This window comes from Stegostoma tigrinum, chromosome 18 (assembly GCF_030684315.1).
Source record: "Stegostoma tigrinum isolate sSteTig4 chromosome 18, sSteTig4.hap1, whole genome shotgun sequence".
In the NCBI taxonomy this organism is placed as follows: domain Eukaryota; kingdom Metazoa; phylum Chordata; class Chondrichthyes; order Orectolobiformes; family Stegostomatidae; genus Stegostoma; species Stegostoma tigrinum.
In genome coordinates, this window is record NC_081371.1 from 24381892 (window position 1) to 24407577 (window position 25686).

Consider the following 25686-nt stretch of genomic DNA (forward strand, 5'->3'; position numbering starts at 1 on the left):
TTGTTTAAAATAATAATTCTATTAGTTTGTTTTAAGTATTAGTTAGCATTGAGTGACTCATTCCTGTTAAATTCAGATTTGTTCTCTGGGAATAAGCTTGTACCAGGGACACTCACCCTACTATGCAGTTTTTTTTTGGAATGTGGGAACAATGATCATCTTTGAAGGAAAGCCATCCTAGTCTGCAAAATTACATTTCAACATATCTATGCATGTATATAGAGACAAAACAAAATATTCTGCAACACGTGTGTAAATTCCTGAATTTTTATTTTTTTTTTACTCCTATGCTGCCCTCAAACAAAAAGTATTTACATACATACAGTCACCTTTTGGTTGGTAAAACAAGCTGGAAATCAAAGTAGTACTGGACACAAATCGTGCACAATATTATTCCACTGTAAGGTCAAGCACTTAAGACACATTACCGTATTGCATAGAACTGGAACCGCAGCCCCTTTCCTACAGATTTGAAAAAAAAAGGCCCATTAAAGAGTACCCCGAAGCAAAGCAAATAAGTCTTTTGTGCGTTTTAGCAGCAAGACAAGACCTGCAGTAGTTAACAATGCTAACTTGTGAATCTAAGAAATTCTAGAACTTACACTCATAGTTTGTGTATTTCTAGAAATGATTATTAAAGTTTTATTTTGAACTGTAAAAGGCCAAGCAATTAAATCAGTGAAATATTAATACTACCAAAAACCTCACTAAAAACGTTTTTACTCTTACTGGGATAATTTTAACCAGTGCAAACACTTTTACTCACTCTCTAATCCTGGTTTTTTAAATTTTAATGACATTTAGCTACATTAAAGTTCTATTTAATAATATAGAACTGAAGGGATACACACAGTCATTACTTGTGTCAACTGTCCATCCAAAAAAATTCGATCCAGGTGGTTTTGTGAGCACTAGTTTTGAATTAGATTGGGTGTGTTTAAACTAGACTGTTACTTACAACTAAGAAAAGATGGAGAGCCAAGCCAAGGGAGTCACAAAAGTCAGAAGGCAACAGTTCCAAGGGGTGTTAGTAATTGGATTAAAACACATCCTCCACTTTTTAAACTATCAAACCTTGGGAAAGAAATCAAATGCATTGTACAGGATCAATCTAGTATGGTGAAAGTATGCTCATTAGGTGGAAACTTGATCACCAAGCACCACACCAAGAAAATCATTCAGGTGACTTCAGTTCCTCAGTGCAAGGTGCTACGTATGTGGTTTACTGGCAAAATTTTTAACCCCATGTACGAACAGTGATAGAGGTATGGAGACCATCACCGCATTAGAGTTTGTCAAAACAAAGAATAATTTAATTTGGGTACGGTCAAGGCACGTGCCAAAGTGAGCAGAAATGGCAGAGGGGGAAGAAACAAAGCAGATCAAATCTACATAAACCAAAAATCATTAAAGTGATACTTTGTGCTAAACTCAGAATGGACTAGCTGAATGCACAAGTGCTCTGTTAGATTAAGCCATTTAAACCTTAATGAAAGATACAGTGATGATATAGGCCTACAAAGTGAATAGACTTTCTTGAATTAAATTCCACTAAAACAACCTCCTTTTTGGGCATTTTGAAATATATGGTAGATCTTCTTTCTCACCACATTATGGGGAATTTTGCGTGGAGCAAAGACTTGTTGGACATAATATAAAACAGAAAAAGGCACTGGAAAAATGCCGTAATGATGTCCAGGAATAAAGGGAGTGAGGAATTTTAGACCACAGTGGCAAAGTAAATGGGGCTTTCTTCTCTAGAAATGGTGGTTGAGGTGGTTCTCTCAGAACATTGATATTATAAAGAGTACCAAAGGATACAAAGATAGTGTTAGGGTTGAGTGTTAGTAGTAATTAATAAATCCAACACAAGGAACTTAAGTGAAGTTTCTTTACCCAGAGAGTGAAATAGCACACAGAATTGCTGCAATTAGGTGAAAGCTGGTAAATAACATGAGGGAAGTAAATATAAATGGAAAGTGAAGAAGCAGGTTGCAAGCACAAACAGTGGCATTGACCAGTTGACTAAAACGTGTTGCGGAATATTTCCAGTACAGAAACACAAGAGCCTTTTCTCTCCATATTTGACATATTGAAGAAGGATAAGGAGTAATCAAATGCAAGAACAAAATTGAGCCATTCCGTGGAATACAGTAATTCTACAATAAAGCTGCATTACCTGGTGATACTTATACACAAGTTACAAACAGCCAAACAAATTTCCTCAAAAAGTAAGAAATGTACCTCAGTCACACAGCAGTAACAACACCATCTATACATCTTGATCCAAGTTCCAAGAACATGTCACACTGATCTAACAATTCCCAGGCACAGCCTACAAAGCTGAAAAAATTTATTACTGTATGTCCATATACTGGGCAGGAGCAGGAAATGATACCACTTCTGCTAGGATGAGGAAATGTGTAGAATTAAAAATAAGAGATAAAAACTGTTTTTCAAGTCAAAATAATTCAGAGCTACCAACTGCTTATTCCAGTTTCTACTTCCTACATGCTGACAAGAGTGGGGTCATCTCATTCGTCATCTAATAATGCCATGGCAGTGCCATAGGCAGATCATAAAAACCCAGTGTGACTCAGACGCTCAGCAATTCCAGTATGTGTTATCATTTCTTTTTAAATAGCTTGTAACACTGAGGCAAGTAAGTAAGTAAAACTCTTTTACTGGTGCATTATTGATACACACAGAATACCGTACTATAACAAAGCTTTAAAAAAAAATCAAACAAGTAATGCAGCTTCAATCTCTACATCATCTTCATGCTGTAGCATCCAATTCCTGGGATTTGTGAATGGTTTCTGTTTCCATTGGCTCGCCTTTACCTCCTTCATCTAGGTTCTCCTTATTTGCTTCCTCCTCTGTTATCACCACAGCAGCTTCCTTTTCAGAAGGTGTTTTGAGTATCTCTTTCTGCTAAAAATATAGTTGTGGTTATAAAATACTTTGAGAAAATTATAATTAATTATTTTTAGTGCCAGATGCTGCCAGGTGCACTCAGCCCACACTGCAGTGCCTGGTGCATGTTTGGATACTCCCACCAAAATGGTGGATGCCCGCCATTTTGATATCTGCCAGTTTGATACTGCAAACCGCACAAATAGAATAAAATTAAAGATGGCTTTTCTTCTGACCTTCAGTATTCGCGTTTGAAAATTATTTCTTCCAACTTTAACAGTACAACTGCATCATCATGTTGGCTTTGAAATTTACTGAGCAATTCAAATCTTATTGTTTTGGAGAAACCAAAATGGGATGTGAAATAATACATTTGTAGGATGCGCAAAGTTTTACAAAATTAGAAAGGTGATGTTAGAGATGGTCCACGCAGCTCAGTCAGCTGCACTGGTGGAAAATTAGAGTCACAATTTCAAGTTAAAACTTTCCAGATGGAATTTTATTTTTCCTTCACATAAAATTAAAACATAAAGTAAATATGAAGCCGAACAGAATGACACTATTGTCTGCACATGCACTTGGTGCTCCACTTGGTGTTATATGAACAGCCACAGGTAAAATCTTTAAGAACATTGATAGGAAGTTTAAATATTACATGGTTTTTGAAAGATTTAGTTGTTGACAGCTGACAAGACTGCTTTGCAGGAAAAAGTTGTTTTGTAGCTGTATTTTTACAGCTCCATTTCTGCATTTCTTTTTGCCTTATATATTCTATGCACCTTACACTGGGGTGTAAATCCAGACAGACAGTTCTTAATATCCAACTGACCATTTTTATATGATTACATTTAGTGTTAAGTATCTGGTGTTCATATCATAGTAAAGCCCAGTTCTGACCTCTGTGTACCAACAAACATCCAGTTCCAAGTGTTGTGGGGGGTAGTAATATCACCGAACCGCATTCAGGATTGGGAACTCAGGCACAATTTGTTTCATTCCACATGGAAACCAACTGATGCAACTAAGCCAAGGGATTTAATAATTTAGTATTAACCAAAGATTAAACATGCAACTTCTTGGTCAAGACAGTTCACTATAAACAGTGCCAGGTATGGGGGTATAGGGGACAGAGTATAGCAAGACCTCAAGATTCAAACAAGCAAGGAGGGGAGACAGAGTGGTCTATTTACAGTTCAGAGAGAGCGAGAGAAAAAAAAAAATCAAATTATGACATCATAAATAGGCAAGTGATTGGTTGGTGAGTATTTTTCAAAACATGTGCAACTTACAAACTACTGTAAAGCTTTAGTGGCAAGGTTTACTTGAAGTAAAGCTTATTGAGGGGAACAATTCCTGATAAGCACCTAATAGATAAAAAGCAATAACATTTTTATTAACAATAATTAGGTAGTTGGTATTAGAGTAGGGCTCATAATTACTGCCAAAATGTGAAGTGTTAGTGGAATTAATCAGTATTTCTAAGCTTTATTAATAATATGCATTGCTGTTTATTAATGTGAAGTTATTCTTTTATTGGCAGGTTCAATTAATGAAGAAATGACAGGGCTATTCCAACCTAATGAAAGCTAATTGTCATTCCATGCAGTGACATAACCCCAGGTGTCGGAAGTCTTGTTCTGTTGCATCAGCCCAAGATCTAGGTTTTGGAACTTGAGAAGCAGCTGGCATCATATGGAACATCCATGAGGTTAACAGTTACATGGCAGGGCACTTGTGTGACCAACACGCCAGTAACACAGGTGCCCTCTAAACATTTCATTTCAAATGTTTAGCTTCACAGGCTGCCAAAAGTGATGTTACATCTCGTGAGTGTCTAATCACATCCATGTAACTTGCTGGAGCTTTTTGAAATGCTGAGAGGGTGATGAGGGGAAAGCTGGTGACATTTTGGAAGTCCACGTGCACAACGCATCTGAGCAGAGCTACTCAACAGACTTGACAACAAAGTTCTAGCTCACGGTATAAGAGGACTGTGGTAACATCGGCTCAGGGATGGGAAACAAATGTTTAACGTTCTAGGGACCGTATTGGGACTCTTGTGCAGGGTACAATTTCAAAGTTTGCAGACAAAAAATTTGGCAAAATTGTAAACTGTTGAAACACTGCAGAGTGTCATAAGGGCACTGACACATCATTGGAATGGGTGGACAGGGATTAGATGAGGTTCAAATGGGGAGAAATGTATAATGCAAAGAACATTGATGGTGAACATAAACTACAGGCTATTATTTGAGGCAAATGTGCACAAGCAGACAGACCTGAGTACATAAATACACAGGACATTAAAAAGCAGAAAAGGTACACAGAGTACTGTTAATAATGCAATAGTATTCTAGGCAAAATAGAGACATAAGGTACGACGAGGAAGTTACGCTGAACTTAAGTATAGGATACTGTTTGGACCTCAGCTGAGAATATGATATAGTTCTGGATGCCACAGTATGAGAGGATTTTGAATGCACCAAATAGCATGCAAAAATAGTTCAGAGGATAATTATACAGGCAAAATACTTTAATTTTCAATGAGGAGAGGAAGACACAGAGACATGCAGCCATTAGATTCTTGTGATATTGAGCTTTGATGGGTGCTGAACCTGTAAGAGGTCAGAAAGTATGCATCTTCCAAAGTCTCAGTCTTGGCAGGACCTTTGTGCCTGTGTCATTGAGGAGATTTTAAACTGCAATGGCAGGAGTGTTCCAACCAACAGAGAACAAAGCTCAACTATGTGTATGCAACTAGCTTATAAACAAAATCATGCTATATTTCATTAAACAGATGGACTTCAAATTAAGATAACTGGACCTGAAGCTGCTCAACTTCCGAAAGCATATGACTTTAGGACATCTGATCAAACACAAGGGGAAGTACAACATAATGAAGGTCTATAAACACTGACCTAAGTAGTTGTACTTTGCTTCAGTCTTCACAGAAGAAAACACGAAAAGCATTCCCAAATTAAATACTCAAGGGGCAAAAAAGGAGCAAACTGGAATAAACACAACTAGCTCTAAAGAAAAAAAGTGCTAGATAAGGTAATGTGGTGGGTGGGGGAGTGGCTTAAATTTCCTGTATCTAATGGGAAGCCTCCTAGAATGTTATAAGGAGGTACTTACTAGAGATACTGGATAGACTGGTAGTAATCTTACATGAATCCTTAGATTCTGAAAAAGTGCCAGAGGATTGGAAAATCTGGCAATGTAACAAAAACTAAAAGAACTGCAGATGCTGTAAATCAGGAACAAAAACAAAGTTGCTGGAAAAGTTCAGCAGGTCTGGAAACATCTATGAAGGGGAAAAAAAAAAAGTGTTAACGTTTTGGGAGTTCGGCGATCCTTCCTCAGAAGGGTCACTGGATCTGAGACATTAACTATTTTTTTCTTCACAGATGCTGCCAGACCTGCTGAGCTTTTCCAGCAACTGTTTTTGTTTCTGGTAATGTAACAGCCTTTATTTTGAAAAGCAGACAAAAAAAGGTCTCTATAGATAAGATTGCTTAATGTCTGTTATTGGGAAAATGTTAGTTTGTTATAAAGGGAGTTAAAACAAAATCATTTAGAAGTGTATAATATAAACAAGTATAGTCAGTGTGGCTTCTTGGGAGGTCAAGTCATGCCTGACATATTTACTGGAATTCTTTTAAAGGTGGTAACAAGCAGGATAGTAAGAGCAAAGTAACGGATGTTCCTTATTTAGATTTTTAAGTTGCTGTTTGATAAGATGCATTACACTACTTAAAGATAAGAGCCTACGGTGTTGGGGGCAGTACATTAAGAGGAATAGAGGACTGACTAACAAATGGAAGACACAGATGGGATAAGGGAGCCATTTTCAGGAAGGTGACCTGTTGCTGGTGGTCTGCCACACAGATCAATCCTGGGCCACAAATTATTTACAACATGTACTAATGATTTGGATGAGGAAGGTGAAAGTACTTCAGGCAGGTTTGCAGATGACAAAAATAGGCAGGAAGAAAAGTGACAAGGATTAATTGTCTGCAATGAGAGATAAACGGGTGAAGTGATTGGGCAAGAACTTGGCGAATAGACAAATGACAAAAAGCAAATGTTCAGAAGGTAGTAGGAAGGCAAATGGAATGTTGGATAAGGCGTACAGCTGGATGAACATAGCAGACCAAGCAGCAGAGGATCAGGAAAGCTGACGTTTCAGGCCTACACCCTTCTTCAGAAATGGGGGAGGGGAAGGGGGCTCTGAAATAAATAGTAGGGGGGGGGGGGGGGAGAGAAGCAGATAGAAGATAGATATAGAGGAGACAGGTGGAGGAGAAAGGAGGTGGAGAGAAGACAGACAAGTCAAGAAGAGGTGGGGGTGGAGCCAGTAAAAAAAAGGTGAGAGTGTAGGTGGCGAGTTAGGGAGGGGATAGGTCAGTCCATGAAGGATGGACAGTCAAGGGGGGGCAGGATGAGGCCAGTAGGTAGGGGCATACTGAGCTGTTTTGGGATGTGGTCAGGGACGGGAGAAATCACCTACACTCATCTTTACTGGCCAAGCTTCAAAAAAATCTCCAACCCCAACCACATCCCAAAAACCAGCCCAGCTTGTCCCCACCTCCCTAACCTGTCCTTCCTCCCATCTCAAGCCCCACCCCCATCCCCTACCTACTCACCTCATCCTGCCCCCTTGACCTGTCCATCCTTCCTGGACTGACCTATCCCCTCCCCAACTCCCCACCTACACATCTTTACTGGCTCTACCCCCATCTCTTTTGAGTTGTCTGTCTCCTCTCCACCTATCCTCTCCTTTATCATCTATCCGCCTCCCTGTCTCTCCCTATTTATTTCAGAATCCCTTTCCCCTTCAGAAATGGGGGAGAAGGGTACAGGCCCGAAACGTCAGCTTCCCTGATCGTCTGACGCTGCTTGGCCTGCTGTGTTCATCCAGCTCTACACGTGTTATCGCAGATTCTCCAACATCTGCAGTTCCTACTATCTCTGAAACAAATGAAATGTGGGCTTTTATTTCAAAAGCGGAGGGGAGTGCAAAACCAGGTTTTGCTAAAACAGTACAAGGTGCTAGTCAGAGCACAGTTGGAATACTGTAAAAAGCTTTGGTCCTCTTATCCAAGGGAAGATGAACTGTATTAGCAGGTTCATTAGTCTGGTATCAGGTATGGAGAGACTGCCTTTTATGTTCCAACGAGTACAGAATATATAAACGAGGTGCTACCTTAACAGAAACATTCAATGATCCTTAAGGGGCTTGACATGGTACAAATGGACAGTCATTTCCCTTGTAGGAGTGTCCTGGAACAGACTGCATAATCTGAATCATGGTCTCACATTTAAGACAGAGGAGGAGGAATTTCTTCTCTCAGAGGACAGTGAATCTGTGGAATTCTTTACCACAGATACTGTTGAGGCTGGATCAATTTAAGTGAAGGCTGAGACAGGCAAGATTTTTTTTAAAATCAGCAATAGAAAGGGAGGAAAAGCAGAGCTGAGCATTATCAAGTCAGCCATGATCTCACTGAATGGTTGAGCAGGCTCAGTGGGACTGATGGTCTAGCTTCTGATCCTGTGTCTTATGATAATTCAACACTTGAGTAGGTAATATATGGCTAATGACCCCAGATTAGGTTAAAAATAACCTTTCCTCTCATCCAGGAGAAGAAATTTGTAACTACTGCTTACTGATAAACACTAATCAAGGTTAATGATGTGCTCAATGCTGGATTGTTGATACATTTTTGTGCAAAACTTTCTGTGTTGAAAACAAGAAGTGTATGGAACGTAATTAAAATTTTAAAATGATCAGCTAAGAAAATAGAAGTTAACCGCCCATCTCAGGAGTCTGCTCCAAGGATCATGTGCATTAGCAATTCCCAAAGTGCACAATATGACAATTATATTTTCTCACTTTCATGTTTAGAAAAATATACAAAAAAAAACTTAAGGGTGCAAACTGAAGGCTGCTTAAGTTACCCAAAATCAAAATAAAAATCTACTTCAACTGATAATGTCAAATATTTCACTGGGAAATTAGCTCAGAAACTAAATGTCAAAAATGGGAGCTTTTTTTAAGTTGGATTAGGTTGTTAATTAAAGTGGGGCCACCCAGTAATAAACTGCAAATCTAAACTTCAAATCAATATATGTACATTAATGACTTGGAGTGAGAAAGTCAAGTTTGAAAGTTCACGAAATAGAGCAAAATAAGCGGAACAAAAAACAGACAACCAGATTCAGGAAGATTTCTAACTAAACCAGCAGGTGGCAGATTCAGAACAATGTGGACGGGAACCAAATGATTACTTATTTCAACACATGCGAAAAAAGGAATATATTTGCTGACTGGGAAACAAAATGAATACAAAATCAGATAGTAAGCATTTGTTTACCTGTAGCAGAAAAGGCAAAATCAGATGTGGTTTGGATTTCCAAAGAATTACAGCACTAAAAAGAATGTGTTGAACTATTGCGTAAGGTAGGAGTCAGGTCCTATTATTAAAGATTGCAAATGCAACACTGTGATTTGGACGAGTTGTTCACTATAGTGAAAATGAACAAGTTAAAAATTTAAGAAGTTTGGAGTTAGATGAATCTTCATTCCAGCCAAATAGTGATAATTTGTGTGATATTATTGATAGCCACTGCAACATACAGCACAAAATTAGTCGGAGCATATAAGGGTTTAAGAACAGACAGTTTTTTGGTTTAAATACTTGCCTGTTTTTAAAAATTTTCCTGTGCTTACCATATCACTTTACTCTTTCAAAGATGAATATTCACTAACACTTACCTTACTATCTGTATTTGCAAATTTTGGAAACATTTTAGCATAGATCTTTTTCTCTAAATCCAACTGTTCTCTTATTTTTTTCTGACATATTCCAATCTGGACTTTGGCTGCTTTATTCGGATAAAGTTGCACAAGCTTCTGGAAGTTTCCTTTTGCCAGCTCATAATCGTTCATAGCAAGTCTTGCCTCACCCATTCTGAAAAGAGCTTTTTCATTGTTTGGATCCAACTCTAATGCCTGAAATTAAAAAAAAAGCAGGAGCTTTAGTTGTCGTCCCAACAAGCAATCCCAAAGCCAGACACAGGATCAGCAATAGGACATTTAGCTAGCTTCTTGAGCTTATTACGTCATTTGCTGAAATAATTTAGATCGTTAACCTAACTCCATATATCCACCTCTTTCCTAGAAGAACTGTGGTGAGTTTTAAATCTAAGACTCAGAATTCTTACCAAATATTAGTCTGGCAATGATCATTTGCAGAAGAGAGTTTCAAGTTACTATTATTCCTTGCATGTATATGTATTACTAAACTTCATTTCTTAAAGATATGAACTGAAACTGAGAGACATGGCTTGAGGTTACTGAATCCTCAGCCAGCCGGAAATTAATTTTTATTTACCCTATCAATTTTCCACAGTATCTTAAAATCATTCAACTCATCCTTTTAATTTTCTAAATTCCAAGTTTGTGCAATCTCTTCTGGAGAACTCTTCAAATTCCAGTTATTGTTCTGATAAATCTACACCATACTTGCACACCTTCCTCAGATAATGTTGCCCAGAACTATACAGGCTCCAGGTGTAGTCTAACCAGAACTTTGTGCAGTTACTTTAGGAGCTGTAATCCCTATTTGTCCCCTAGGTATGAATGCAGCATTCATTTTTCCATTCTAATTAATTTTTCCACCAGTTCATTCCACTTCAGCCATCTACACACTTGGATTCTCAAGATACATTTAATGTCCAAAGCTTGGAGCTTTTCATATTTAGAGATATTCAGTCTCTCCTTTTTGGGCTAAAGAAAACAATAGCACACTTGCCTACACCAATTCATCTGCCAAAGTTCTGCTCTCCCATTTAATCAAGCATTATCATCTTTGTATGTGCTTGCACCTATATTGCTTATACGTAATACTACACATCAGGTCTCATTGCAAATGTGACTATGACAGTTTAATCCCAATCAAGTAAACTATCAATAAGCATACCAAACAGTTCAGATTCTCACCACAAATTGGTTTGGGACATTCTTAGTCACATATACCATGCATTACAAGATAATGACACTATAACTGCAAGTTATATTTGCTAAAGTAAATTGACAGTGTTATGGACAGGTTTGTTGGAATACCTGGATCATCTAAGTGCCATATATACAGTAAACCTTACAAATTCCCCTCCTGAATTCATGTAAGACAGTAACAGATAGGACCTCCATGGTTACCCTCCAGTATCAAGGTTTCAACATAGAGGAACAGGAGCAGACAAATCAGCCCAGTGAGCCTGCCATTTTCCCATACTACCTCCATGTCCTTGAATGCTGGCTGATTTCTGTTTTGAGCCTGTTCAAAGATGGAGCTTCCAGTGCTTCTAGCATAGAGAATTCCAAAGATTCCACACCCTCGAAGTGAAGAAATTCCTCAAATTAGTCTCAAAAAACCTGTTCCTTGTTCGGAAATTAAGTTCCTAGTTTTCATGTCACCAGCCAGGGGATACACCCTATCTACAGCTACCCTGACATAGAGAAGTATTTTTTAAATTTCAAGGAGATCACCCCTTATTCTTCAAAACTCCAAAATATAAGCCCAGTTTCCTCACTCGATTCAAAAAAATTCTGCCATCCAAAGGGATTGACCATAAAATGAAACATCAAATTGAAATCCCTTATCACTTACACTTACTGTTGGTTTTCACTGAGGTGACGTAAAGAAGTGTCCTCACCTTTTCACAATTCTCTACAGCTTGCAAGTTCTCATCCATTTTTATGTAGCACATAGCAAGGTTGAGATGAGCTGCTAGTCTCAGAGCACTAGATTGTTTTAGGTTTTCTTCAGACAATCCACTCTCATGTTCCAGCCAAGACACAATTTTCTTGTAATGGATGGTGGCCTGCTTGTACTTTCCCACCTGACAATTATAAAATTACAAAGTTACACAAATTATGCAGATACAAGGCAAGGAGGAACAAAGGTTATTTTCAATACTTGGGGACCGTAAGATTAAATCAACTCTCTTCTCTGTTGCATGCATCATATTGTTGCCAGTCCTTAGACAAAATTTCTACATTCCATAATTAGAAACTCGTTAACAGATGATAGCTATTAAGTTGCTTGTAAGGTACTAACATGTTAAACTGCACATGGAAATGAAAAAGGATGTCTATGCCAAGCATTATTGTTTTCTTTAGTACTCATGCCCATACAAGTTATGGAGCATCAACCTGAAAAGTTTTTTCACTCAAATTGCTAATAGACATATTTAGTTAGTTAATCAGGCATCTATTTCAGTGCCATTAACAAACTGTATCAGACCTGAGATCATATACAATTTTTTTGTGCACAAAAACTTATTCACATGGTCATGATTTTCAATCACTACTTTGAAAGTGAGTTATAATAATGTTTGCACCAGTTTTCAATTAAGTGGGTTTTACAAATATAGAAGTTTAAGTTAGCGAGTTGAGAAGATTTGTAGCTCAGGTTGAGGTTCTGGATGTGAGTTTGCTCGCTGAGCTGGAAGGTTAGTTTTCAGACATTTCGTCACTTGTTTTTTATTTGAAAAAATATACTTTATTCGTAAGATGTATGAAAAAAAATATTTACACACCTACCTAGTCATGCAAGCCGCTCTGGGTTACCCAGGGGGTACATACACCAACTAAAGGAAAAAAAACAAAGGAGGAAAAAAAACAAAGCAAAGAAAATACCCCGGCAGTCGTCACCCCGCACAGTCGCCCCGCTGGCCCCCTGACCAGTTGGGGAAGGCGCCAGCTGGGCTCAGTTACCAGATAGGGTTCTTTTTTCTATTCTGGACGAGGGGTTTCATACGGTGGTCTTTCCCCACCGCGCCTTGGCGGCGGCTGTCCCAAGCTTTAGCACGTCCCTCAACACGTAGTCCTGGACCTTGGAGTGCGCCAGTCTGCAACACTCGGTCGGGATCAGTTCTTTCAGCTGGCAGACCAGCAAGTTGCGGGCAGACCAAAGAGCGTCTTTCATCGCATTGATGGTCCTCCAGGCGCAGTTGATGTTGGTCTCGGTGTGCATCCCCGGAAACAGCCCGTAGAGCACAGAGTCCCGCGTCACGGAGCTGCTCGGGACAAACCTCGACAAATACCACTGCATCCCCCTCCAGACCTCCTGCGCAGAGGCACACTCCAGAAGGAGATGATCGACAGTCTTGTCCCCCCCCGCAGACACCTCGAGGGCAGCGTGCGGTGGCGCAGAGATTCCGGGCATGCATAAAGGATCTCACTGGCAGAGCCCCTCTCACCGCCAGCCAAGCAATGTCCTTGTGCTTGTTTGAAAGTTCTGGCGATGAGGTATTCTGCCAAACGACTTTGGCAGTCTGCGTGGAGAACCGCACGACGGGATCCACCCTCTACTTTTCCCGAAGGGTCCCGAGGATACTACGTGCTGACCACTGCCTGACGGCCTTGTGGTCAAAGGTGTTTCCTTTCAAAGATTTCTCCACGAAGGAGAGGTGGTACGGGACGGTCCAACTACTAGGAGCGTTCCGCGGCAACGAGGCCAGGCCCCTCCTTCGCAACACCGGGGACAGGTAGAACCTCAGTAAGTAGTGACACTTCGTGTTTGCGTACTGAGGATCTACGCACAGCTTGATGCAGCCGCACACAAAGGTAGCCATCAGGGCGAGGGATAGTCACGCCCTTCAGGCTCACGTCCTTCCTGATAGATGCGGCAAAGGGCTCCACACGAACAAGGCAGGAGAGAGCGGGCAGCCCTGCCTGACTCCAGATCTAACAGGAAAACAGTCTGACTCCCACCCGTTGATCGAGACTGCACTAACGATGTTGGCGTAGAGCAGCCGGATTCAATTGCGGATGCCCTCCCCGAACCCCAATTTGGAGAGGACGTCCCTCATGTAAGCATGAGAGACCCTGTCGAAGGCCTTCTCCTGGTCCAGGCTGACGAGGCAGGTGTCCACCCGCCTGTCCTGTACGTAGGCGATCGTATCCCTGATGAGCACGAGGCTCTCAGCGATTTTCCTGCCCGGCACAGCACAGGTTTGGTCAGGGTGAATCACCGACTCCAGGACAGACCTGATCCGGTTGGCTATGACCTTGGCCAGGATTTTTTAGTCCACATTCAATAGTGAAATGGGACGCCAATTCTTAATTTCTTCCCTCTCCCCCTTCCTCTTGTAAACGAGGGTGATGATGCCCTTCCTCATGGACTTGCACATTTCCCCTGCCCGAAGCGCACTATCGTACACCTCCAGCAGGTCCTGGCCGACCAGGCCCCACAGAGCGGAATACAGCTCGACCGGTAAGCTGTCGCTTCCGGGAGTCCTATTCCTCTGCAAGGACTTGAGGCCTCTGGTCAGCTCGTCCAGGGATATTGGCCGGTCCAGCCACTCTCTCGTGCCGTTGTCTAAGACCTCCGTGATAGACGACAGGAACAACTCGGAGGCTGTGCTGTCCACGGGCTTCGTGTCGTACAGTCCGGCATAGAAGGATCTGCTGATCCTCAAAATGTCGGGCCGAGATGATGTCACAGAGCCGTCGTCCTCCTTCAGCCGGCTAAGCACAGACGTCTCTTTGTGCACCTTCTGAAAGAAGAAACTCGAGCACGTCTCGTCCTGCTCCACGGAGCGGACCCTGGATCGGAAGATTATCCTGGAGGCCTCCGCGGCGAAGAGCGAGGCTTGCTGGCCCCTCACCTCGCGGAGGTCCTCCGTGACGTCGACCCCCATCAACTGCAGAAGGAGCAGGTTCTGCACCCTTTTCTGGAGTCGCAACAGCTTTCCCCGCCTTTCTCTTGCCTTCTGAACACCCTTGGAGGACAAAGAACCTCTTGATGTTCTCCTTCACCGTCTCCCACCAGTCGCCCGGAGACTCAAAGAGGGGTTTCATGGTTCTCCAACCGGCGTACTCCCTCTTAAGCTCCTCGACGTTCTCTGGGGTCAACAGAGTCATGTTGAGCTTCCACGTCCCCTTGCTGGTCGGCTGGTTGTCCTGTAAGTGACAGTCGGCCAGCAGGAGGCAGTGGTCAGAGAAGAACACCGGCTTGATGCCGGTGGACCTGACCGAGAACGCCCATGACACAAACAGGAAGTCTATCCTTGAGCGGATAGACCCGTCTGGCCGCGACCAGGTGTACCTCCGCTGCGCTCCGTCTGCAGGGGTGCTGAAGACGTCAAGCAGCTTGGCGTCCTTCACCGTGCCCATCAGGAATCTGGACGTGACATCCAGTTGACTCCCCCCACCCGCTGTCCCCACGCCGGATCTTCCATCTGCATCGATGATGCAGTTGAAGTCTCCGCCTAGCATGACCGGCCTGGACGTAGCCAGCAGGGGTGGAAGCCGCTGCAGGACGGCCAACCGCTCATTCCGTACCACTGGGACGTACACGTTGATCAGCCTCAGGGGAGCGCTCCTGTAGGTGACGTTAGCCACTAGGAGGCCCCCCCCCACCCCCCAACCACCTCCTGAACTTGAGATGGTGAAGCCGCGCCCCTGCAGAGTTGCCAGGCCCGAGAAGCGACAGTCATTACCCCCCGACCAGATCGAAGGCCCACAGGTCCAGGCGCCCGACCATTTCCTGTACCTGCTGAGGTGCGGTATCCCGCACTCCTGCAGAAACAGGAGGTCTGCCTTGATGGTGGTCAGGTAGGCCAACGTGGATACACATCTTGCGGTGGACCTGACACTGCGCATATTAATGCTCGCAACTCGTACCCCCATTGTGGGCAGTGACCGCAGTATCCCCCAAGTCCAAGGTCCAGCCCCTCCATCTGTTCCCTTCGTGCCCATTGCCCAGGCTAACTGTTGGACGCTCTCCGGGCTCAGGAAGCCATTCATGCTGCCTTACGGGTGGCATCCCCCCATCAGGGGTGCAGAGCAGGAGGGCCCGGCCCTGGGTCAGGCTGGGGACGCGCTGATTCCTCCTTCCCGCCTGTAAGTTCCGGGGGGCCCTCCAGTGCCCCAACAGCACTTGACTGGGTGTCGGAAGGAGCCTCAGGATGCCTCCCGTCACCTGGAAGTGTGGTGCTGCTTTCCTTCTCTCTCGAGATCTTTAACTTCTGCTTCGGGCGGGCCCTCTCCGAATCCCCCTCGTCAGAGGAGCTCTTATAGCCCCCCCTGCAGCTGCCTCTTCCCGCCTGACAGTTGCGGTTCCTGGGCCCGTCGACGCAGCTTCCTCCTCGCTTTCCGGACCGTTGTCCACTCCATCGACTCCGGGTTTTTTTTTGGGGGGGGCGGAGCCTGCAGGGGAGCTTTGCTGGCCTCGGGCCCATCCTGCGGGGCTGGGCCCTCCTGCACATTAGTGGGGTCCTTGCAGGGTCCTGGTGCCTTCCTCTCCTCCGGGGGGGGCTGGCCCCGCATTGCCCCTGCCGGCGACCTGGGCATAGGTGGTCCCCTGCCGCGGGCATGCCCTATAGAGGTGGCCCGCTTCCCCGCAAAGGTTGCAGCTTTTCTCTTGTGGGCAATCCTTTGCAAGGTGTCCCTCCTCCCTGCAGATGGTGGCTTTGCTGTCGGCCGCCACGTGACCTGACCTACCACAGGCATGGCAGACTTTAGGTTGCCCTGCATAGGTCAGGTAGCCCCTGCTCCCGCCGATCGCAAAGTTGGACGGTGGGTGTACGACATTCCCGTCCGCGCCCATCCTCAGCGTCACCTTGACCTGCCTCTTACTCGTTCAGATGCCAAAGGGGTCCATGAAGTCAGTTAGGTCCCCTTCCACCTTCACATACCTTCCGAGGAAGGTCAGGACATCAACTGCTGGCACATGCGGGTTGTACGTATGTACAGTCACCATACGGCTCTTCTGTGCTGGCATCACAAACAGCGGTTAATACAGAGAGGGGGCCCTCACCTCCTTTCTCCTTGAAAACCTCCAGGAAGCGCTCGCAAATCTTAGCACTCCTGAAGGTCACATTGTAAAAACCTCCTCCGGGGAAATCCTGCAGGCGGTAAATGTCCGCAGCAACGAACCCACAACAATCCAACAGGACCCTTTTCAGGAAGAAGGTGCGGTCCACAGGTGCACCTTCATCCACTTTCTTTACGGAAACACGGATGGTGTTCCGGACCCCCTGACCTGGGGCACGAGCACTTGCCGCAGCCATTGTTGCGGGTTGGCTGCTCCCCTGAACCAGCGTTAGGCCGAAGCCAGCATTAAGATCCAGTGGTCGCAAGGGCGCACAGCCAACCCGACGTCCTCCTTTCACCTCCAACACGGCACTCTCCTCCTCTCGGTCCACAAGAGAGTGGGTCTTTATATTGTTCCAGATGTAAGCTGGTTCACTGAGCTTGAAGGTTTGTTCCCAGATGTTTTGTCACCATTCTAGGTAACATCAACAGCAAATCTCCGACGAAGCACTGGTGTTATGTCCCGCTTTCTATTTATCTGTTTAGGTTTCCTTGGGTTGGTGATGTCATTTCCTGTGCTGGTGATGTCACTTCCTGTTCTTTTTGTCAGGGGATGTTAGATTGATTTGGAGACAAAGAACAGGAAATGACATCAGCAACCCAGGGAAACCTAAACAGATAAATAGAAAGCAAGACATAACACCAGTGCTTCATTGGAGTCTCACTGATGACGAAATGTCTGAAAACTAAACTTCCAGCTCTGTGAGCAAACTCACATCCAGAAGTTTAAGTTTGCTGTAAAAACCGAAAGATCTGCAGACGCTGTATCAGTTGAGGGGGAGGGTCACTGGACCCGAAAAGTTAACTCTGATCTTCTCTTCAGATGCTGCCAGACCTGCTGAGCTTTTCCAGCAACTTTGTGTGTTTTGGGACTCTCCCTTTGATTTAGGGTAAAATTGAGGAATGAATGAGACCTTGTGACCTGGCAATGGATCCGGCCTAACAAGCTTTGGTGGTTTGGTTGCTGAAAGAGGTTTCTCAATGGGAAGATGATGCAAAGGGTTCATACCTACAAAGAATGGCAAAAAAAAATCTAGAAGGGCTCTATTTTGCACAGGATGGTGCAATGTCAAATTTTCTAGGCAATTATAGTTAAATTGTCTATTTAGTTCTGAGATAGAGTGAAGTAGGGGGTTCCAGAGGACAGTTACTTGGCAGTTCTAGCTAAACTCAAGACCGATGAATTCGCATTGCCATGGTGTTGGACAGAGACAAAAAGTCCACTGTAAGCCAGAGTAATGTCTCAGGATTTTCTGTGAAAACAGATGGACATACACACAGTCTCCATTGCTCACAATTTGGGACTGAAGAGGTCAAGTTTGTGACGATTTACCTTGCTTTAGTTAGAAAGAGGAATCTCCCAGGTAACCCTCATTTTGAAAGCAAGTTTCAAAATTACAATAGGCTGGAAAAAGAAGAACGCTACCAGAAGCTGAGAAAGTTTACACAGGTTCTTGGAGAACCAAGTGTCTACTCAGACAGAGAGGAAGCAAAACTGTGAAGGGTGATTTCAAATTGCTTTTGAGTTAAATGGGGATTTGTTTTCTGTAGATTAGAGTATATAGAATGTCTTCTGAAATGGTGTTTCGTTATTGTTGCTTTGAGGTCACATTAAAAGTAAAATCTTGATATCTAAAACCTTGCGTGCTCCTATCAGTCGCTGAAAATTCAACGTCTTTCTAAAAGGTTAATGTTCTCTACATGAATCATAGCAAGGCACTAAATGAAATGAACATTAATCGGATGATCATTACGATTTCATTACAGACCAGTAGCATGTTCGAATTTGAGAACTCAGGTGTTTACTAATAGAATAAAACTACGGGTTTATGGCCCTCTGGGGTTGGTATCACATCCTTCAGCTCTTCTTGATGCACATTAATGACTAGATCTTGGGTGTACAGGGCATAGTTTCAGGAGGTGCAGCTGAGAGAAAATAAGGAAGCATCATGAACTGACAAGGAGAGAGTAAAACCTCAAAAGAGCATAGATAAGTTCATGAAATTGGGGGGCAGGGCTAGGGAACAAGTGGCAGATGAAATTTAATATAGAAAAGTAGGAATTGAATCAGTTTGGCAGCAAGAATGCAGAGAGACAATGTACGAGTTATCTACAAACTGTAAAGGAGATGGAAGTCCCTCTGCTCTTCAGTGTATGTATATGCATAAGTCATAAAAACAGGATACATCAAGAACAAGGTCAGAAGTGACTTCACCTGACAAAGGAACAGCACTCCAAAAGCTTATGATTTCAAATAAACCTGTTGGACTATAACCTGATATCATGTGACTTCTGAGCTTGTCATCCGTGGTCCAGCACTGGCACCTTCACATTATGGCTAGGTCAATAACAGTAATGGTTAATAGTGCATACAGAATTCTAAGCCTTATTATGAGGACCACAGATTATAAAAAGGAATGGGATATTAAATTTTCATAGAACACAGGTTTAGTCTAAACTGTTACAGTTTGTCTATCTTGGGGTACAACATTTTAGAAAAGAGAGTCAGTGGGGAAAAAAAAATCGTCTAGAACAACCCCACAGAAGAATTTCAATTCCACAGATAGTTTGGAAAAAGTAGGAATATTTTTTTCTCAGAAGATTGAGAGATCCAATACAAACATTTTAAATTATGAGGGGCTTGGAGAGAATAGATTGGGAAAGCTTCTCACTTATGAACCACCACAACTAGATGATTTAAAGTAATTGACAAAAGAAGCAAATGCAATAGAGTAAAATATTTCATGCAGAGAGCAGTTGAGATTTCTCCACTGATCTTAATGGCAGAATGAATTAGAACATAGCCTGAAGGAGGTTGGTAAAAAGGATTCCTCCACAAAGCAAGAAGTAAAAAAGATGAACAGGATGTTTTCAAGTTGGCAGGCTGTATCTAGTGGGGTACCACTAAGATTAATGCCAGGGCCTAAACAATTTATAATCTGTATTAATGACTTGGTGACTCTTGGTCTCTTCATCCAAGTATCTAAGTTTGTTGACTCATAAGCTGAAAAGACAGAAAAAGGCTGTAAAGAGACAGAGATTGGTTAAGTGAGTGGGCTACAAAGGTGGCAGTTGACTTACTGTTTAGGGAAGCATGAATTTATCCACTTTGATAATAAGAATGGAAAAGCAGAATTTTTTTTTAAAAAAGTGTGAAAGGTGTGAAATGTCAATGTTCAGAGTTGGTACACTGGTATAAGGAACAAAAATGTTGCCAGGCGGTTACAGCACAGAATTAAGAAAGCAAACGGTTTTTATCATAAGGGGACTGGACTATAAGTGTAGGGAAGTCTTTATTACACATGCATAGGGCTTTGAACAGATGATAGCTAGAATACTGTACAGTTTGTTCAAATGTCTTATTTTAAAGAAAGGCTGTCCATGCATCAGAGTTAGCACAGCAAAATTTCACTCCATCTACTCCATGGTAATTTCTTGTTATAAAACAACCGTGACTAAGCAGAACCTATACTCCAGAGGTTAGAAGAATAGTATTCACCAACCCAGAGAACTGAGACGTTCCACTGTTAAATATATTTTTGGTAGAGAAAGAGATTGTTGATTCATCAGGGAAATCACAAGACAGTGTGTGCAGATATGGAACTGAAACAGAATATTATCTGTGATCACGTTGAATGGTAGAGCAGGCTTAATTCAGCATACTGTCTATTCCAGCTCCTAATATTTGGTCAAATCATCCTGCAGACTCAATTTTCCTGCACAGATCTCCACCAGGATGTCACACAAATAGGGTGGGGGAAAAGACTGTACTTTCAGTTGTAAAAGGGTTATTAGTTGAAGTATGACCACTGCAAATGCAAAGTTATGAACATGAGACTATATCTACAGGGAAGGCTATTAAAGGCCTGAGTAACTAGTGCTCTGATAACAGCTGAGATCAAGAATTCAACAGATATGGGTAATGATTGTGTGAAAACGTGCAAGGGTCAGTTTATGTTCAGTAACATTTCTTTTCTAAGTTCTAGGCAAAACCTGCACACTATAATCCAGCAAATATAAGAAATGTGACTGGAAACCTGTTTAGTTTTGATTGTGTTACCTTGAAATACAACGTCCCCTTCTCTTTAACAATAGCAGACTGTTCCAATTTCTCATCTATGTTCATCTCCCAAGACTCTTTAGCCTGATAAAATGTAAAAAAAAAAATTACAAATGACTGCAGGCTAATCAGTCATAGACTTGCTCCAAATAGAATGAGGTATGGAAAGGAAAATAAATCAGAATTTCATTTTTTTTTGGCAGTTATCCAGTAATCTGTGCTAGGATCGCACATACATCAACTTTAAGCAAGAACAAAAATAATACTGATAGCCTGACAGTTTAAGAAGTGAACATTGACCATCCAGCACCATGAATCCCCAACCACCAGCTTGCTCAAATTAGTTGAATGCTTTCAAGGGTGGTTGTCTCCAAACTTTCCACAATATAGAGCTACTAGTGAATCATTTTCTTCACCTTGGCTCCCCAGAAGAACTTTGTTGTTACAAATCTAGAATTAATTTGATCACCACATGTCAGTTACTGTGGCTGACTTGAGTTACAAACCTGAAGATGTTTTGGAACAGTAGTAGAATCACAAGGCAATCATTAATCAGATCCTTTCTTACCTTTTCAAAGTTTTTCAATACAATTTCATATACCAGGTTTGCATTTGGAGGAATATTCAATTTTGGATTTCCTGCTTCTCCAAATCCATACCTATATGAACAGAGTCAAAACAATATTTGAAATAATCACCTATAAATCTGTTATTTTCTTTGTAAATACCTTTTATCTTTATACTTCACCCACCTCATCCTTATTTTCTATAAAATAATATGTAAAAATTGTCAAAATTATAACTCTACATTCTTATACTCAGCTTGGATTTATAATTGCAGTTTCAACGTATCAACACCCTTTTGAGCAAGACACATAACATTTATGCAGCATTATGGCTATACTTATTGAGTCTTACTCACATTATGGTTCCATTTGATGAATATGTTCAATTCTTTATAATCAGTTCCCTCAACTGTCTCACAGATCCAAAAAAATTTATTAATCTTTAATGAGATTCTGGGCAAGGCAACATCTCAATAAGAGGAGCACTTTTAGAGCACACATTGAGGCTGGCATGTCTCCAATTTTCTGAACTTTTTGTTATCCTGTACCCACCTGGATATCCCCCAACTTCTACTTTAAGTATCCTCAACGCCATGTCGTGTCAAAATGGCACCTTAATGTCAAAGGCAGTTATTTGTGCTACCAACTACAGTTATAGTAGCATATTTTCATGTATAACTGAACTAGCAATCCAGAGAGACAAGCAAAATTCCACGGGAATTTAAATTCAATTCACCAAATAAATTAACTAAGGCCTGCAAAATTGTGGCTGACTCATCTGTTCACTAACAAGTGGCCTAGCAAGACTGTTAGTTCCTTAAAATTAAGACAGAAAAACAAATCTAACAAGAAAACAACTGAAGGACAACCTAACAGCAACGCAAACACTGGGTATGACATACTTTGGTCGACCCTGCAAACTACAGAATTACATCTAAGGAACTGTGCCAAGATTAGGAGGATTGTCCTGTAATAGCAAAACAGTTATGCTCACCTAATGATATCTTACAGCCAATATTCTGACTCCATCATTGTCCCCCTATACATCATGTCCCACTGACAGATCCACTAATGATGGCACAGTAAGTGGCTCAGAGTACTCAGCATTAAGCTACATGGAGTCCAGACTCAATAGCCAAAGAAACTTGGAACTGATTATCACTTATCATTCTCCAACCATTTCTTGTAGGCCTCCACATTAAACTCTACTTGAGAAATCCAGGGAAGATAGCAAGGAAACCGTATATTCTGGCTAAGGTAAATTTATCAGCAGAAGTTGACAGCAACAGGTTCACTATTGACTAACTGGCTAAATCTGAAGGTTAATTCTCAGATGGTGCCTATAGCAGGTAGACAGACAGCAAACATGCTAAAAACAACAAACTACACTTTGTCCTTAATAAACTTACACATAAATCAATAACAGTATTGGTAGAGTCCTTATGGAAGGAATGAGAACCACCAGCATGGTGCTAAATAGCACTAATTCAGAACAGATCTTTCAGTACAAAAATGAGATATTGTTAGCCAGAGCTATATTATGCAATAACCTGTAAACTACTGGCACATTTCTTATTAGACCATCACCGTCAAGTAGGATTAATTAAACCTGTTTCAATTATCAAGGTAGAAATCAATGCTAGGAACAACACGAAGTATGCCAAAAAGCAAAATGAAGTCGTGGTAAACTACAAGACAGCATGCTTGCTAAAGTGGGCTAGCAGTGTGCTCGAGCTATACAAGTCCAAAACCAGAAGATCTTATCAAAGGTAATGGGAAGTGCAGATGCTGGAGAATCCAAAATAATAAAGTGTGGAGCTGGATGAACACAGCAGGCCAAGCAGCACCTAAGATGATGCTTGATCTGATCAAAGGTCTCTGGTTGTTATTTCTGGTCATAAATGATAGTAAACAATTAACCATCTAATGAAAGGATGAGACTCCATGAACAGCAATGATGACACATTCCAACCAGTTGTGAGCAAAAGGCTCCAAGTGTTTCAGTCTCCTCTTGACAAATCCCACCATCATAATGTCAAACTTCCAAGAAATTTCATCTCTTCACATGGTTGTCAGCAAATTGATGGGCACAAATCATACTGAAGTTGACCCAGACAATATTCCAGCTATAATGCACCAAGTTCTAGCCAAGCAATTCTAGTAGTTGCATCATTTGCTTCTAGCAGGTAAAAGGGAAAATTGTAAGCAGAGTAGGCCAGGCAAACAAGCAGTCCAAACACCACTCCAGTACACCTCTGATCAACAAAGAAGTGCGAGATATTATTCAAGTGCTGTCACATAGCACTTGCTCACCAATCCTCAAAAATTTCTCCAATCTGAACTGATGCTGCTCCAGACATTGTATCTATTTATTTAGTGACACTAATTGTATACTGAATCATCAATATTTCCTTGTCTCACTCCTCTTAAGTAGGAAATGTATTTTTCTGCATGCTTTCGCACCATCTGGCATCATCAGCAAATTAAATTCACTGAAACTGTCTCTTATCCTTACAGACTTCTCAGCAATATTTTTTCCCCAGTCTTCCTTCAACCAAAAAACTCAACAGGTTATTAAAACCACACCTGGGGTCACCACATTTAAATTAATTGGACTTACTTTGCCTACTCTCCTATCTCGATTAGCCAATATCTTGGCTATATCGATTAGCCAAACTTGGCTTCTTACCTGGGGTTTTCTAATAAAACCGCTCAGTTATTGTTTTGGGCAGGACAGCAAGTAAGTGCTATATTTAAACTTACTTTGATTTTAGCGATATAATAGCCTCTTCTCCCTTTTCCATTTCTTGCAACGCCTTCTCAATTCCTGGTGGAACATCATGTTCTTCACCATCTCCAATAATAAGTGACAGATCTCGACTATCAAAGACAGTACCCTGATATTTGCCTTCCAGATGTACTGAAATAAAGAAGAGATAGCAACTATTTAAAATATTGAATGAGCATTGGTCCAAAACAGAGACACTCATGCAGCTCCACAGCTTTACAAGATATTTCACGTTTTGCTTCATTCTTGTGATCTGTACTCAAATGTAATTCATTCAAGTTGGAGTTCAGTTCTAACAACTGATTAAAACATAATTCGTTTTTAAAACATCTTTTCCACATTTGCAAAGTGTTGGCTTTCTCAATACATCTGTCTACCAAAACATGCATTAATGCAATGATCTGAAAGCATTTTACACATAGGTGGCAAAGTCAGCAAGAAATTAAATAACCAAAAATGTTAGACTGACGAATACAAAAATAAACAACCATTCGTATACAGAAAATCTATGAAGGTGCTGGCTGAGCAATGATTTTACTTACAGTGAAAAGGTATTTTTATACTTAAAACAAACCATTTGGGTGTAACTGTGCTGCGTAATAAGTAATGAGAGTTTAATAAAATGAAAGGGATATTTAAACAAAAGCTTTATACAAAAAAAGAGTGCTAAAGGAAAACTTGAACAGGTTAGTCAATTGCAAGACCACAAGGATGAGAACTCAAACGCCTAGGGGTATTTAATATTTAGGAAGGACAGACAGAAATTGAAAGGAGGCAGGACAGCTTTGTTAGGAAAACATAATTAGTGCAATAACGAACAAGGAGAGGAAAGATGCCTCAACTGTGACTTACAAAAGAAATCAGGTATAGTATTTAGATCTAAAAGAGGAAACAAAAAATTGCCAGGAAGAGCAGCAAGACTGAAGACTGGATGCAGTTTAAAATTCAGCACAAAGAAAGGACAAAAGGTTTGGTCATGACGAACAAATACAGTACGGAAGTAAAACTGCAGGGGACGTAGAAATTGAAAACAAAACCTTCTAGTAATCTTACTTTATGTGTTTATAAAGACAAGTGCAGGTGACCTCCAGCAAGAAGCTGGTGAAGTCATAATATGGAGTAAAGAAATGGTCAAACAATTGACAGATTTTTCACAGAAGGAACAGATAGCTTGACAGAAATGTTGCAGATCCAAGGGTCTAGTGAGAGGAATTGAAAGAAGTGAAATATTAGCAAGAAAACATGGAGGTAAATCAACTGATTAAAACTGATGAAACAGCAGGATCTGCCAATCTATAACGCAGAATACTGGAGGAAGTGGCTCCGGAAATACTGGAAACATTAGACAACATCTTTCAAAGTTCTAGAGACTCTGGAAAAGTTCCAATGGCAAATGTAACTCCACTATTTAAAAAAGGGATAGAAAAGTGAGAGAATATAGACCAAATACCTAACATCAGTAATGGAGAAA

General features: G+C 41.6%; 1 protein-coding gene across 2 annotated transcripts in view; it reads right to left on the bottom strand.

The window, feature by feature from the left end:
- Window positions 1-253: 253 nt before the first annotated feature.
- The window catches only part of LOC125461088 (peptidyl-prolyl cis-trans isomerase FKBP4-like), a 45701-nt gene continuing 20268 nt past the window's right edge, over window positions 254-25686 (bottom strand). The window contains exons 6-11 of one of the 2 annotated variants that reach the window (XM_048549463.2): window positions 24191-24347; window positions 21430-21520; window positions 20862-20945; window positions 11635-11820; window positions 9695-9931; window positions 254-2931 (exon numbers count right to left, since the gene is read on the bottom strand). In XM_048549463.2, the coding sequence (XP_048405420.1) occupies window positions 2779-2931; window positions 9695-9931; window positions 11635-11820; window positions 20862-20945; window positions 21430-21520; window positions 24191-24347 (908 nt within the window). In that variant the 3' untranslated portion in view covers window positions 254-2778. Of the gene's footprint in view, window positions 2935-9694; window positions 9932-11634; window positions 11821-20861; window positions 20946-21429; window positions 21521-24190; window positions 24348-25686 lie in introns of both variants that reach the window. The other variant, XM_048549462.2, reaches the window with a different exon arrangement.